The 15,383-nt window shown below is 56.7% G+C and overlaps 1 protein-coding gene across 1 annotated transcript in view; it reads right to left on the minus strand.

Annotated features, from left to right (window-relative positions):
* The window catches only part of IRF5 (interferon regulatory factor 5), a 10,180-nt gene extending 2,522 nt beyond the window's left edge, over positions 1-7,658 (minus strand). The window contains exons 1-6 of the mRNA XM_034062951.1: positions 7,621-7,658; positions 1,993-2,184; positions 1,286-1,475; positions 798-853; positions 657-684; positions 342-578 (exon numbers count right to left, since the gene is read on the minus strand). Coding sequence (XP_033918842.1) covers positions 342-578; positions 657-684; positions 798-853; positions 1,286-1,475; positions 1,993-2,166 — 685 coding nt within the window. The 5' untranslated portion in view covers positions 2,167-2,184; positions 7,621-7,658. The remainder of the gene's footprint in view (positions 1-341; positions 579-656; positions 685-797; positions 854-1,285; positions 1,476-1,992; positions 2,185-7,620) is intronic.
* Positions 7,659-15,383: the final 7,725 nt, after the last annotated feature.

Consider the following 15,383-nt stretch of genomic DNA (forward strand, 5'->3'; position numbering starts at 1 on the left):
GCCACCCCCTGCCTATTGCCTTCAGACGAGCCATGGCAACCTTCCACCCATGGCCACCCCACACCAATGGCCACCTCCTTCAGCTGCCCCATGGCCACCCACCACTCATGGTCACCTCCATCCAACCACCCCACACCTATGCCCACCTACAACCAGCCACCCTATGGCCATCCCATGCTTATAGCCACCTCCATCTCTCCACCCCATAGCCACCCTATGGTCACCCCCACGCACACGGCCACCTCCATCCAACTACCCCACACCCGCAACCATCCACCTCCAACCAGCCACCCTATAGACAGTCCCACCCATAGCCACCCCCCAGTGCCCCCCATCCTCACGTGGCAGCATGTGGGGGCTGATGAGCAGGTTGGGGATGGGGTGCTCCAGAGGTGCCTCCAATGGGCAGGCAGGTGGTGGCCCCAGGGGGGGCAGCTCGGGGGTCCCGTGGGCACCCCCCAGCTCCACTGGGGTCCCATGGGTGCTCCCCAGCTCCTCAGCCAGGGGGGGTGGCACGAAGGGTCCCATGGGGCAGCCGCTGCTGAAAGGGGGCATCAGGTCCCCCCCGTGTTGGGTGTCTAGGGCACAGAGCGGGGGTCAGAGGGTGACCATGGTCCTATAGGTGCTCCCCACATCCCTCCATCCCCCCCACTCACCACTGATGCTCAGAGCTGTCATCTGCAGCTGCAGGGGGACAATGGGTGGTTATGGGGATTTGGGGTGCAAGGACACCCCCAACCCCCCCGAGGTGTCCCCACTTTGGGGTCCCCCCACCCTGACCCCCCATCACCAGGTACCTGGTTGACATCTTCCTCCTCCTCAGCATAGTCGTAGTCATCCTCGGGCCCCCCATCTGCAAGGGGAGATGGATGTGGGGGCTTAGGGTGCAGGTGGGTTATAGGGTACTGGGGCATTTTGGGGTGCAGGGGGACTTGTGGGGTGCTAACGACTTATGAAGTGTTGAGGCTCCACAGGGTGCTGGGGACTTGTAGGATGCTGGGACCTCATGGGGTGACAGGGACTTGTGTGTTGCTGGAGCTTCATAGGGTTATGCTGCCTCTTGGGGTGCAGGGGCTTTGTGGGGTCCTATGGGGTAATAGGGCTTCTCCTAGGATGTGGGGTCCTTGAAGCTTTTTGGGGTGCTGGAGCCTCTTGTGGCATAGGGGATTCATGGGGTGTCAGGTCCCTATGGGGCACTGAAGCATCCTGGGGTGCTGGGATACTGCAGGGTGCTGGGTCTTTATGGGGTGTGGGGCACTCATGGGGTGCTGGTCCCCCCCATTACCGGTGCCGCGGGGGGGCCGGTCGCAGAGCTCATAGACTTTGTATGGCCGCAGTGGGGCTGCTTTGGTGCCGTCGAAGAGGAGGCGGAAGTCGCGGCTCTTGTTGAGCGCACAGCGCAGGTTTGCCTTCCACTTGGCAGGGTCTGGCTCGTCCTGCCCCTCCCGGAACCGACCCGTCTCCTGCGCCCAGGCCTGCCGAGACCCACGGTCACCCCATAGCGCCTGTACCCCCGGCCTGGCTCCCCACGGTCACCCCATAGCGCCTGTACCCCCGGCCTGGCTCCCCACGGTCACCCCATAGCGCCTGCAGGCCCGGCCCCAGTTCCCTTCTCATTGCATCACCCCCATCTCCCACCTGTTCCTCATCATCCCCTCGCTGTCATCCCACATCCCCATGGTCGTCACATCACCCCCATTCTTGTCCCTCTTGTCACCCCATCACCTCCATCCTGTGTCCCCCACATCCTCCTTGTCACCCAATCCTATGTTCCCACTATCACCCCATTCCCTGTTCCCCATGTCACCCCATCATCCCCTCACCTCCTCTGTCCTCATCATCACCCCATCACCCATGTCACCCCATCATTCCTACCCTCCATCCCCCTTGCCCCCCTGTCACCTCCATCATGTACCCCCCATCTCCCTCCACTACCCATGTCCCTGTCCCCCCATGTCCCCTCTCCCCACCCCACATCCCCATTGCACTCACCTTGAAGATGCTGTGGTGCTCGGGGGGCTCTGTGGGGCTGCGGCTCGCGTGTCTCCATGGGATGCGGAAGCGCCGGCGCCCGGGGTCCAGCCAGCGCAGGCCAGGGAAGCGCCGGCTGCTGACCTGAGCCTCCAGCCACGGCCGCAGCCGCACGCGCCGAGGAGGGACACTCATCCCGAGGGATAATGTGGGCTGAGGGAGATGGGATAATGTGGGTGAGGGATATGGGATAATGTGGGTAAGGGACATGGGATAATGTGGGTAAGGACATGGGATAATGTGGGTAAGGACATGGGATAATGTGGGTAAGGGACATGGGATAATGTGGGTAAGGACATGGGATAATGTGGGTAAGGGACATGGGATAATGTGGGTAAGGACATGGGATAATGTGGGTAAGGGATATGGGATAATGTGGGTAAGGGACATGGGATAATGTAGGTAAGGGACATGGGATAATGTGGAGTAAGGGACATGGGATAATGTGGAGTAAGGGACATGGGATAATGTGGGTAAGGACATGGGATAATGTGGGTAAGGGATATGGGGTAATGTGGGTGAGGGACATGGGATAATGTGGGTAAGGGATATGGGATAATGTGGGTAAGGGACATGGGATAATGTGGGTAAGGGATATGGGATAATGTGGGGTAAGGGACATGGGATAATGTGGGTAAGGGATATGGGATAATGTGGGGTAAGGGACATGGGATAATGTGGGTAAGGGATATGGGATAATGTGGGTAAGGGACATGGGATAATGTAGGTAAGGGACATGGGATAATGTGGAGTAAGGGACATGGGATAATGTGGGTAAGGACATGGGATAATGTGGGGTAAAGGATATGGGATAATGTGGGTAAGGGACATGGGATAACACAGGAAAAGGGACACAGGACATGGGATAACACGGTCTAAGGAACACAGGATAACATGGGCTAAGGAACATGGGATAACGTAGGATAAGGAACATGGCATAACGTGGGATAGGGGACATGGGATAACACAGGCTAAGGGCCACAGGACAGGGGATAACAGATACAGGATAACAGGGGCTAAGGGACACAGGACACAGCTGCGGGACAGGAGTGAGGGTGTGAGACCTGGATAACTTGTGACACATGTGAATGGGGAGCTGAGGCCCTGCCAGCTCATGACATGTGTGTGTGTGTGCACGTGTGTGTGTGATTTCTGTGTGTGTGTGATGTGTCTGCGTGCAAGCGGCTGAGGCCCAAGTGGCTTGTGACACATGAGGGGCTGGAGCCCAGCTGGCTGTGAGGTGTGTGTGTGTGTGTGTGTGTGTGTGTGTGAGGTGTGTGTGTGTGTGAGGTGTGTGTGTGAGGTGTGTGTGTGTGTGAGGTGTGTGTGTGTGAGGTGTGTGTGTGTGTGTGAGGTGTGTGTGTGTGAGGTGTGTGTGTGTGTGAGGTGTGTGTGGGTGTGAGGTGTGTGTGTGTGTGAGGTGTGTGTGTGTGTGAGGTGTGTGTGTGTGTGAGGTGTGTGTGTGTGTGAGGTGTGTGTGTGTGTGTGAGGTGTGTTGTGTGAGGTGTGTGTGTGAGGTGTGTGTGTGTGAGGTGTGTGTGTGTGTGGTGTGTGTGTGTGTGTGAGGTGTGTGTGTGTGTGTGAGGTTTGTGTGTGTGTGTGAGGTGTGTGTGTGTGTGAGTGTGTGTGTGTGTGAGGTGTGTGTGTGTGTGTGAGGTGTGTGTGTGTGTGAGGTGTGTGTGTGTGTGAGGTGTGGTGTGTGAGGTGTGTGTGTGTGAGGTGTGTGTGTGTGGTGTGTGTGTGTGTGTGTGTGGTGTGTGTGTGAGGTGTGTGTGTGTGTGAGGTGTGTGTGTGTGTGAGGTGTGTGTGTGTGTGAGGTGTGTGTGTGTGTGAGGTGTGTGTGGTGTGATGGTGGTGTGGTGTGTGGTGTGTGTGGTGTGGTGGGGTGTGTGTGGTGGGTTGTGTGTGTGTGTGGTTGTTGTGGTGTGTGGGGTGGGTGTGGTGTGGTGGTGGGGTGTGTGGGTGTGTGGTGGTGTGGTGTTGTGTGGTTGTGGGGTGGTGTGTGTGTGTGTGGTGGGTTGTGTGGGTGGTGTGTGTGGTGGTGCGGTGGTGGTGTGTGTGGTGTGTGGTGGTGGGTGGGTGGTGGTGGGTGGTGTGGTTGTGTGGTGTGGTGGTGTGTGTGGGGGTGGGTGTGGTGGGTGTGTGATGGTGTGGGTGGGTTGGGTGTGTGGTGTTGGATGTGTGTGGGTGTGGGTGGTGTGGGGGTGATGGATGTGGTGTGTGTGTGGTGGGTGTGGTGAGGTTTGTGTGTGTGTGTGAGGTGTGTGTGTGTGAGGTGTGTGTGTGTGTGAGGTGTGTGTGTGTGTGAGGTGTGTGTGTGTGTGAGGTGTGTGTGTGTGTGTGTGTGTGAGGTGTGTGTGTGAGGTGTGTGTGTGTGTGAGGTGTGTGTGTGTGTGAGGTTTGTGTGTGTGTGTGAGGTGTGTGTGTGAGGTGTGTGTGTGAGGTGTGTGTGTGTGTGAGGTGTGTGTGTGTGTGTGAGGTGTGTGGTGTGAGGTGTGTGTGTGTGGTGTGTGGGGTGTGTGTGTGTGAGGTGTGTGTGTGTGTGAGGTGTGTGTGTGTGAGGTGTGTGTGTGTGTGAGGTGTGTGTGTGTGTGAGGTGTGTGTGTGTGTGTGAGGTGTGTGTGTGTGAGTGGTGTGTGTGAGGTGTGTTGTGTGTGTGTGTGTGTGGTGTGTGTGTGGTGTGTGTGGTGTGTGTGTGTGTGAGGGGTGTGTGTGTGTGAGGTGTGTGTGTGTGTGAGGTGTGGTGTGTGTGTGGTGTGTGTGTGTGTGGTGTGTGTGTGTGTGAGGTGTGTGTGTGTGAGGTTTGTGTGTGTGTGTGAGGTGTGTGTGTGTGGTGTGAGGTGTGTGTGTGTGTGTGAGGTGTGTGATGTGTGGTGGGGAGTGTTGTGTGTGAGGTGGGGTGTGGTGTGGTGAGGTGTGTGCTTCTTGTGTGTGCGGTGTGGTGGGTTGAGGTGTGCTGTGTGGAGGTTGTGTGTGTTGTGTAGTGTGTGTGTGTGGTAGGTGTGTGTGGTGTGAGTGTTGGTGTGGTGTGTGTGCGGTGTGGTTGTGTGAGTGTGTGTGGGTGTGAGGTGTGTGTGTGTGTGAGGTGTGGGTTGTGTGGTGAGGTGTGGTGTGTGGGGTGTGCTGGTGGATTGTGTGTGTGGTGATGGTGTGTGTGCGTGTGTAGGTGTGTGTGTGTGTGTAGGTGTGTGGGTGTGTGTGTGAGGTGTGTGTGTGAGGTGTGTGTGTGAGGTGTGTGTGTGTGTGAGTGTGTGTGGGGTGTGTGAGGTGTGTGAGGTGTGTGTGTGTGTGAGGTGTGTGTGTGTGAGGTGTGTGTGTGTGTGAGGTGTGTGTGTGTGAACTGTGTGTGTGTGAGGTGTGTGTGTGTGTGTGAGGTGTGTGTGTGTGTGTGAGGTGTGGTGTGTGAGGTGTGTGTGTGTGTGTGTGAGGTGTGTGTGTGTGTGAGGTGTGTGTGTGTGAGGTGTGTGTGTGTGTGAGGTGTGTGTGTGTGAGGTGTGTGTGTGTGAGGTGTATGTGTGTGTGTGCAAGGTGTGTGTGTGAGGTGTGTGTGTGTGAGGTGTGTGTGTGTGTGGTGTGTGTGTGTGTGAGGTGTGTGTGTGTGTGAGGTGTGTGTGTGTGTGTGAGGTGTGTGTGTGTGAGGTGTGTGTGTGTGTGAGGTGTGTGTGTGTGAGGTGTGTGTGTGTGTGAGGTGTGTGTGTGTGAGGTGTGTGTGTGTGTGAGGTGTGTGTGTGTGTGAACTGTGTGTGTGTGAGGTGTGTGTGTGTGAGGTGTGTGTGTGTGTGAGGTGTGGTGTGTGTGAGGTGTGTGTGTGTGTGAGGTGTGTGTGTGTGTGAACTGTGTGTGTGTGTGTGTGAGGTGTGTGTGTGTGTGAGGTGTGTGTGTGTGAGGTGTGTGTGTGTGAGGTGTGTGTGTGTGTTAGAGGTGTGTGTGTGTGTGAGGTGTGTGTGTGTGTGAGGTGTGTGTGTGAGGTGTGTGTGTGTGAGGTGTGTGTGTGTGTGTGAGGTGTGTGTGTGTGAGGTGTGTGTGAGGTGTGTGTGTGTGTGAGGTGTGTGTGTGTGTGAGGTGTGTGTGTGTGAGGTGTGTGTGTGTGTGTGAGGTGTGTGTGGTGTGTGAGGTGTGTGTGAGGTGTGTGTGTGTGTGAGGTGTGTGTGTGTGAGGGTGTGTGTGTGTGAGGTGTGTGTGTGTGTGAGGTGTGTGTGTGTGTGAGGTGTGTGTGTGTGAGGTTTGTGTGTGTGTGAGGTGTGTGTGTGTGAGGTGTGTGTGTGTGTGAGGTGTGTGTGTGTGTGAGGTGTGTGTGTGTGTGAGGTGTGTGTGTGTGTGAGGTGTGTGTGTGTGAGGTGTGTGTGTGTGAGGTGTGTGTGTGTGTGTGTGAGGTGTGTGTGTGTGAGGTGTGTGTGAGGTGTGTGTGTGTGTGTGTGAGGTGTGTGTGTGTGTGAGGTGTGTGTGTGTGTGAGGTGTGTGTGTGTGTGTGAGGTGTGTGTGTGTGTGAGGTGTGTGTGAGGTGTGTGTGTGTGTGAGGTGTGTGTGTGTGTGAGGTGTGTGTGTGTGTGTGAGGTGTGTGTGTGTGTGTGAGGTGTGTGTGTGTGAGGTGTGTGTGTGTGAGGTGTATGTGTGTGTGTGCAAGGTGTGTGTGTGAGGTGTGTGTGTGTGAGGTGTGTGTGTGTGTGGTGTGTGTGTGTGTGTGTGAACTGTGTGTGTGTGAGGTGTGTGTGTGTGTGTGAGGTGTGTGTGTGTGTGTGAGGTGTGTGTGTGTGTGTGAGGTGTGTGTGTGTGTGTGTGAGGTGTGTGTGTGTGTGTGTGAGGTGTGTGTGTGTGTGAGGTGTATGTGTGTGTGTGAGGTGTATGTGTGTGTGTGAGGTGTGTGTGTGTGTGTGTGGTGCCGAGTCCCCTCTGCCCTGTAACTGGTGTGAGAGCGCTGTGTTCCGGCCAGCTCATGGCCTGGGTGTGGGTGTGCGCGTGACCCAGCACCCGAAAGCAGAACCTGCAGCTGCTGCAGAGAAACGAAACTGATGTGGAGCTGGGGGTGTGCGGGTACGGGGTGTACATGGGTACGGGGATACCCGGGCATGGGGCGTGGAATATGGGAAATGAGCATGGGACATAGGGGTATGAGCACATGGTGATGGGGACATGGACATGGGATATGGGGACATGAGGATATGGGACTGGGACATGGGACATGGACACAGGCACACAGTCACAGACATGATCACAAACAGCCACACAGACGGTCACAGACACGGACACACACGGTGATACGGTCACACATTAACACACACATTGATACGGTCACACATGGACACACACGGACACACACGATCACAAACGGTCACACACGGACGCACACGGACACACACGGACACACACAGTGACACGGTCACACATGGACACACACGATCACACACGGACGCACACGGACACACATGGTTGCACGGTCACACACGGACATACACGGTCACAAACGGTCACACAGATGGTCACAGACACACGGACACACACGGACACACACAGTGACACCGTCACACACGATCACAAACGGTCACAAACAGTCATAAACGCTCAAACATCGGACCCGGCTCCAGGACTCACCACGCTCCCGTCCGCGTTCGCTGCCGCTCCTCGGCGCTTCCGGGTGGGCGCGGCGAGGGGGGCAAGGGCGGGGCCTCTCCCTCTGCTCTCATTGGCTGCGCTCTCCGTCACGCACCAATGGGCGTGCCTTTACCACCTTAGCCCCGCCCACCCGCGGGGCTGTTGCCTGGCAACGCAATGGGCGTGGCTTGGGGGTGCTTTATGAATGTGCTTTCAAGCGGTGGGCACGGTTCCGGTCGCACGGTGGGCGGGGCTTATCCATGTGGGCGTGGCTTATCCATGTGGGCGTGGTTTGTCGCTGTGGGCGTGGCTTAGCCCGTGGCGCGCCCCCCTCATGGCTCAGGGCGCGCCACGCCGCCATCGGCGTCAGCGTGATGCTTCTGGGGACCCCCCCGGTTCCCCCCGCAGCAGAGCCCAGCACCGGTACCGGGGGGGTCCGGGGGTGTCCGGGGGAGGCCCCGGGGTGACGTGGTGCGGGGCCGGGTGCGCTTCCCCTTGTGGGGAGAGCCGCGGGTTTGACGTGCGGATCTGGGGCTTTTCCACGTGGTTTTAGGGGCTTCCGGGCAGAGGGGAGGGGGAAAGGGGAAGGAAACGGGACGGGCGCGGGGTTCCCCGCGGGAACCCCCTGTCCCACCCGCTCCGTGCTCCGGGAAGTGCAGAGTTCACTTTCGTTTACTTATTTTGGGGGGAAAAAAAAGGTATTTTGGGGTTATCCGCATGAAATCCCACAGGAAACGCTTCCCCCTTCGCCCCGTCCGCCGGGAACCGAAACTGTCCCCACCAGCGTGGTCTGCTCCCAACCCGGCACCGGATCCCCCTTCCCAGATTGTATTCATGGGAGGGGAAACCTCGGTTCAGGCTCTCCCGGCGGCCGTGAGAGGGAGCGCGCTGCATTCCCACCTCCGGGAATGCGGCGGCTGCCTCAGAGCACGGAGTTATTGGATCATCAGTTAATTAAAGGGCGACAAGACACCCCCTTTGGCTCCTTCTCAGCTCTGGTTTGATGGCTTCTTCCCATCTAAGCCCCGTCCAACACGATCCCTTTAGGCACTGGAGCTGCTCTGGGGTCTCCCCTTCAGGAGCCTTCTCTTGTCCAGGCTGCCCCAGCCCAGCTCTCTCAGCCTGGCTCCAGAGCAGAGCTGCTCCAGCCCTCGCAGCATCTCCATGGCCTCCTCTGCACTCGCTCCAACAGCTCCACATCCCTCTTGTGCTGCTGCCCCAGAGCTGGATGCAGGATGAGGAACACCTCTTCCAGGGGGTTTTCCAGGCATCCCATTGTTATCCAGGTCCCGCAGCACTGGGAATGGTGCCTCCAGGATGGTTCAAAACCAGCTTGGGTGGGAGATGCTCCAGTACCCACTGGTGAGACAACAGGATGCCCAGAGAAGCTGTGGCTGCCCCATCCCTGGCAGTGCTCAAGGCCAGGTTGGACACAGGGGCTTGGAGCAGCTGCTCCAGTGGAAGGGGTCCCTGTCTGTGGCAGGGGTTGGAACTGGAGGAGCTTTAAGGTCTCTTCCAACCCAAACCAGGCTGGGATTCGATGACCTCCAAGTGCTCCTCCAGACTGCTGATGTCCTGACCTCCATACATTCAGTGGGTTCATGTCTCCTTCTCTCCATGACAGCTCCAAGCAGATGCTTCAGCAGAAGCTGAGGGAATTCTTCACCATCCCACGGCTCTTGGTCAACGGCTTTGCTGCCTTCTTGGTTGAGCTGGTTCGGTTCCTTGGGGAATCTGTGGTCCAGGTGAGCACTTGGTCCCTCCAGCTTCCAATGGAGGCTCCTCCGTCTCATTGAGTCTCTGTTGAGTTTTATCCATAAATCCCTTTGCCTCGATGATCTGTGGCTTGTTGAAGCTCAGGCTCAGGGTGATGTTTATGGGCTTGTTCTCCAAAGAAACCCAAAGCCCCAAGGCCAGAAACAGAGAACGGTTGATGGAGGAATCATGGAGCCATGGAATGGTTTGGGTTGGAAGGGACCTTAAAGCTCCTCCAGTTCCAACCCCTGCCACAGGCAGGGACCCCTTCCACTGGAGCAGCTGCTCCAAGCCCCTGTGTCCAACCTGGCCTTGAGCAGGTTGGGTGCAATGGGATACATGTTTGGGGCTGACCCACAAGGTTTCCTCTCCACCCCCCCTGTGATGTCCCTTAACCAGGAACCATCCCACTACTGATATGCCTGGTCTGGGATGGCTCAGTGGGGACAAGGCAAAAGGAGGTGATGAGGGTGGTGACCACCCTGAGTACAAACCTTCTCCTTCCTTCCTGGTGGGTATTTCCATGTCAAAACACTCCAGTTTGGGGAGGAGAAGCTTCATGTTCTTCAACTACCTCCATATTCTCCCATAGTGAGATTCTTGCCTCTCAGTGTCTCTCAGATGAATGGGGAAGTCCTTGCCATTAAGTTGCTCCTCACGGTGTCCCCACACCACCAAAAGCCACCAGATACCCCCAAACCCAAGTATTTCACCCCAACCCCATCTCTGCAGGTGCTGCTGGTGGGGCTGGTGACAGCCATTGGTGACCACGTCCTGAAGCCCCTCCTGGTGGCCACGTTCAGCAGCCTCCTGCAGCCACTGCTGCTGTTCCTGCTGAGGCTCCTCCGCAGCCTCCGGGACCTGGGGGATCCCCTCATGGACATCCTGGCCCGGGCCTGCTCCCAGGTGGCTGTCCTGCTCCGTGCTGTCAGACTGGTGGAGATCAACATAAGGGTGGACAGAAGGATGGATCCTGGGGACATCGGGAGTGGTTGAGGGTGTTATGGGTGGTGAATGGAGGAGATGAGGAAAGGAAGGATCACACAATGGTTTGGGTTGGAAGGGACCTTAAAGCTCATCCAGCTCCAACCCCTGCCACAGGCAGGGACCCCTTCCACTGGAGCAGCTGCTCCAAGCCCCTGTGTCCAACCTGGCCTTGAGCACTGCCAGGGAACATGTGCCTTTCCAATGGGAATGACTTCCCATTTTTCCTTCCCCCCATTCATGCTCCTCCGGGGTCCCAATGCTGATTCTGGAGGTGATTTGGTGTCCTGATCCTGATTTCCTCACCCCATTCCAGGAGGGAATGTCCCATCAGCTCCCAGGGACCCTCAGTTTGGGCTATGCCTTGACTGGAGCAGCTCTGCCCCAGTGCCATGAGATAGGCAGGAATCTGTGGCCCACCTGATGGACACCAGCACTTCCATAGTGCTAACCCCAGGTCCGGGATGCATGTAGGGCAGCAGGACCATGTTCCCAAGGAATGGAAACACACAGAGGGAAGCTCTGTGCGTGTTTCCCCCTCGGGGGGCAGGGATGAAGCCCCTCTGTGGGGCTGGTGCCATGTCCCTTCTCCCAGCACCCATCCTTCGGGAGCATTCCCCACTGCTTGCGTGCGCGGCTCCGTGATTCCAAGCCCAAAGCCCTTTCCTTTTTATGGGCAGGAGCTGCTGGTGTTTAACTCCCGGCGGCTGAGCCCATCCAAAGGCCGGATCCCGGCGCTGATTTAAGGGATGAGCTCAGTCAGGAAGCACCAAGAGGGGTCCCCATGTGGTAGGCACCAGCACCCGACCCCCTGTGCCATTGGGATGCTGCTGCATTCCCTTTGGAGGGATAACATGGAAGTACCATAGCAAAGAGCTCCGTAAGGGTGTTGTGTGCTTGAGAGACTGACACGATGCAGAAATATCCTGGTTTTCCAGGAGAGGGAGACTGGATCAGCTCTGCTTTGGCTCAGAGGTGGAGGAGGGATCCATGGATTGAGTCCAGGGTATCCTGCAGCATTGGGATGGCCCCTTTGGGGACACATGGTTGGCCTCAGGGATCCCAATCCCTTGCATTGGGATGTGGGTACATCCCGGTGGCTGCTCGCTGTTAGTATCCATAAGGAACTGATTAAAACAAGCAAACACCACGATTAAGGCTGGGATTCATTGGAGGATTTAGCTGGAGATTCACTGGAATGATTTAAATGGCTTTAATTCAATCAATCTGCTCCGGAAACAGGAATTCCCTGTTTTCTCTATTGGCTTTGGCTTAAGATCCCTGATTCAGCAGAGAGCCAGGGGATGGGAAAATCCAACACCCCGGAGCACGGGAAGGCAGCTTCATTCAACAGCATCGGGAAGAGGACACATCCCAATGGAGGGGACAAGGTCAAGAGCACAAAACCCCTTTATTCCTTAAAAAAAGCCCAGGAAAACAAATCCTGATCCAAGTTTCAGGCATTTCACACTCATTGTGTGCCTCCCTCCACTGTGCCTGCAGCAGCTGTTTGGGATGGGAAGCAGGAGGGGTTTGGGGGGTTCAGTACCCCTCTGGCACACACCCCACTCCCAATGGGAGCAGGGATGAGCTGGAAGCATCATTCCCACCCTCATTCCCCATCCGGAGCCCCACTCCGGTGCCCGGTTACGGCTCCGTGCATGGACAAGGACATTTCTCCCTGTGGAAGCGGCGCTCCCGGGGCTCCAGCAGCGCGTTGGCAGCTCCCTCGCATTGCTGCTCCCTGACATCACCGGCTCCGAATGCCTTCCCGAAGGATCATCCCACTGCTCCGAGCGGGGTTGAGGCCTCGCTCCTCACCCATCCCCATGGATGTTAGTGCTGTGGGCTGAGGGCACAGCTCTGCCCGGTCCCCTGCATCCCGGATCCATCCGGGTTTGGTCCCGGAGCGGCGGGGAAGGAGCGGGTGCCGGGCTGGGAATGCAGCCAGGCGGGACGTGGAGGAATGCCAGGGTGCTGTGTAAAAGGCCTCGTTCTGCTCTGCTTCCCTAAATAGCCGTCGGGATTAGCTGGGGCATTCCTATACCCCCCGGGCGCTGACTCCGGGATGTGCTGCTCATGGCTATATTAAAGCCTGCACTCATCCCGGCTCCGGGCAGCAGGAGTTTGGCTCCTCCGACACCCCCAGGCTCTGGAACACAGCAGGGAATGGGTTCGAGCTGAAAGAGGGGAGGCTGAGATGGGAAATCAGAGGAGAATTATCCCTGTGAGGGTGCTGGGACACTGGGATGGGTGATGGAGAAGCTGCCCCATCCCTGGCAGTGTCCAAGGCCAGGTTGGACACAGGGGCTTGGAGCAGCTGCTCCATGGGAAGGGGTTGGAACTGGAGGAGCTTTAAGTTCCCATCATCCCATTCCATGATCCCATGGTCCCATGGGTTGCTCTGCGCCTGTTCCCAGGCTGGGCTTGTGCTTGTCCCCTCTCAGCACCTCCTGGCACAGCTCATGGAGGGTATTTATAACCCCCCCCCAGTGCCAGCACAGTGACGGGGCTGATCCGAACAGGGATTTATCCACGTGGATCCCGGGAGGAGCCAAGGGCCTGGCTCTGGGTTCAGGCTTTGTCACACAGGCGTCATGGGAAGAAGGCACAGTTCCTATGGGCACCCTGTGCCAGCGCCTCAGCACCCTCACAGGGAACAGCTTCTGCCTAAGAGCTCAGCTCAGTCTCCCCTCTCTTGGGCAGGTTCAAGCCATTCCCCTTGGCCTGTCCCTACAGGCCCTTGTCCCAAGCCCCTCTCCAGCTTTCCTGCAGCCCCTTTAGGCACTGGAGCTGCTCTGGGGTCTCCCCTTCAGGAGCCTTATTCCCAAATAAACCAGGAATGAGCCATTGGAGTGAGTTTGGGCAGTCTTAATGTGTTGGTTTCTTGTTGGGGTAAACTGAGGCAGTTTAATCCCAGTGATGTGAATGCAACCACACGGACAGCTCATCCCTACAACCAAGGGATGGTTGAGGTGCTGGAGCCCCCTTTGCTCACTGTGTTCTGTGGGAACAAGGTGATTTAGGGGCAGTGTTTGCTCCATAGACCTTGGGAATGAACCAGGTTTGACTTTGGGGTTGGTGGGTGAGGGACTCAGAGCTCTGGGGCAGCAGCACAAGAGGGACGTGGAGCTGTTGGAGTGAGTGCAGAGGAGGCCATGGAGATGCTGCGAGGGCTGGAGCAGCTCTGCTCTGGAGCCAGGCTGAGAGAGCTGGGCTGGGGCAGCCTAAAGGAGGCTCCTGGTCCCTCTCCATCGCGGGTTCACCTCCATAGATGTTTCTTTAGGGGCTCAAAGGGATTTGGAGCTGAAAGCAGCACCCGAGCCGGGTCCATGGCTTGGTGCTGGGGGGTGATGGTGCCAATGAGATGATGGAATTCCCTCTCTTTGTCCAGGCACCGAGGTCAATGCATCCAAACCCTCTGCTGCTCGGAGTAGAGGTGAACATGGTGACAATGAAAAGCCAGTTAATCAGTAACATGTGCTCTTGATTCCATGGTTCTGGAAGAGTCCAATGTGTGATCAATCCTTGGAAAACCAGGATTCTGATACAGAATGGGTCATGGAATGGTTTGGGTTGGAAGGGACCTTAAAGCTCCTCCAGCTCCAACCCCTGCCACAGGCAGGGACACCTTCCACTGGAGCAGCTGCTCCAAGCCCCTGTGTCCAACCTGGCCTTGAACACTGCCAGGGATGGGACAGCTTCTCCATCACCCCATTCCCATGTCCCAGCACTCTCACAGGGATAACTCCTCCCTATATCCAATCTAAACCAGTTTTAACCCATTATCTTCTGATCCCATACCAGCTCCCACACACACCATTAACCCCCAGTGTGGATCCTCCTGTGGGACAGGGATGTATCCTTACACATCCCATCATCTCCTTGAGATCATCCAATATCCAGAGATACCAAAAGAGGATGAAGCGTTGAGTGCTTTAAACAACTTCCACACCAGCCCCTTGAGCCCATGACCTAATGGTTGGGATGGGATTTAATGTGTCAGCTTGATCCTGGTGGGAATTATCTCAGCGTCCTGCACTATCTGGTATGAGGATCTGCCAGGGATGGTGCAGATCAGCTCCCTCCACTGAAACCAGCTCTTCTGGGATCATTCCTCTGCCCTAATTTAGGCATTTGCTGCGGGATGGGATGAATCATGCCCTGGAAAGTGCCTATTTCTTCCCAGTGACTCCAAGAGGAGCCAGTGCTGATGCGGACACGCGCGTCTCATCGCCTGTACCATATCCAACGGGATTAAGGCTTGACCTCATCCACGCTGATATTTGGACCGGGAGCCGGGATGTGTCATGGAGTGAAATGGTGATGTGATGCTGCTGGGGGATGTGCTAGACTGAGACATTCCCTCCCGATGGGATCACGCAGCAGTGCTGGGGCTGTGGCTCCCGGCTCCCGGCATTGGATCCCTGTGCACTCTCCTGAGCTATTTTTGGGATCGATGCAGTCACCACACGCTCGTGATGGGCTCCATGCCATGGACCTGCGCTATGGGAATGACATGGAGCAGGGCCAGGGAACAGGCTGAAGGCAGACACAAAACATCAGGGAATGGTTTGCGTTGGAAGTGACACCTTCCACTAGAGCAGGTTGCTCCAAGCCCCGTCCAGCTTGGCCTTGAACACTGCCAGGGATGGGACAGCACAGACCCACATTGAACAGGGGTTTAGGGCAGGTGCACAGTTAAACCAACCCTGAATTCCAGGGGTTTTCCCAAATAACACAAAAGAAAGTGCTGGGGTTGAGTCTGTGTTGGGGTCCATCAGGGAAGGGGCTTCGGAGAGGAATGGGGAGAGGGAGGGACATGGGAGAGGTGGGAGGATGAAGGATGTGATAGGTTCCATGGGTTTCTCAGGGCAGAGAATGGGATACAAGGGAGAGCATCCCCATTCCCGACAGATTCCAAGAGGCAGCCCAGAGTCTTCTATTGCTATGGGACATGGAATGGATACACACATGCTAGAGGTAGAACAGACATAAGCAGCATGAGGTGACTCAACTGTACA

This window comes from Melopsittacus undulatus, chromosome 5 (genome assembly GCF_012275295.1).
Source record: "Melopsittacus undulatus isolate bMelUnd1 chromosome 5, bMelUnd1.mat.Z, whole genome shotgun sequence".
Classification (NCBI taxonomy): Eukaryota; Metazoa; Chordata; class Aves; order Psittaciformes; family Psittaculidae; genus Melopsittacus; species Melopsittacus undulatus.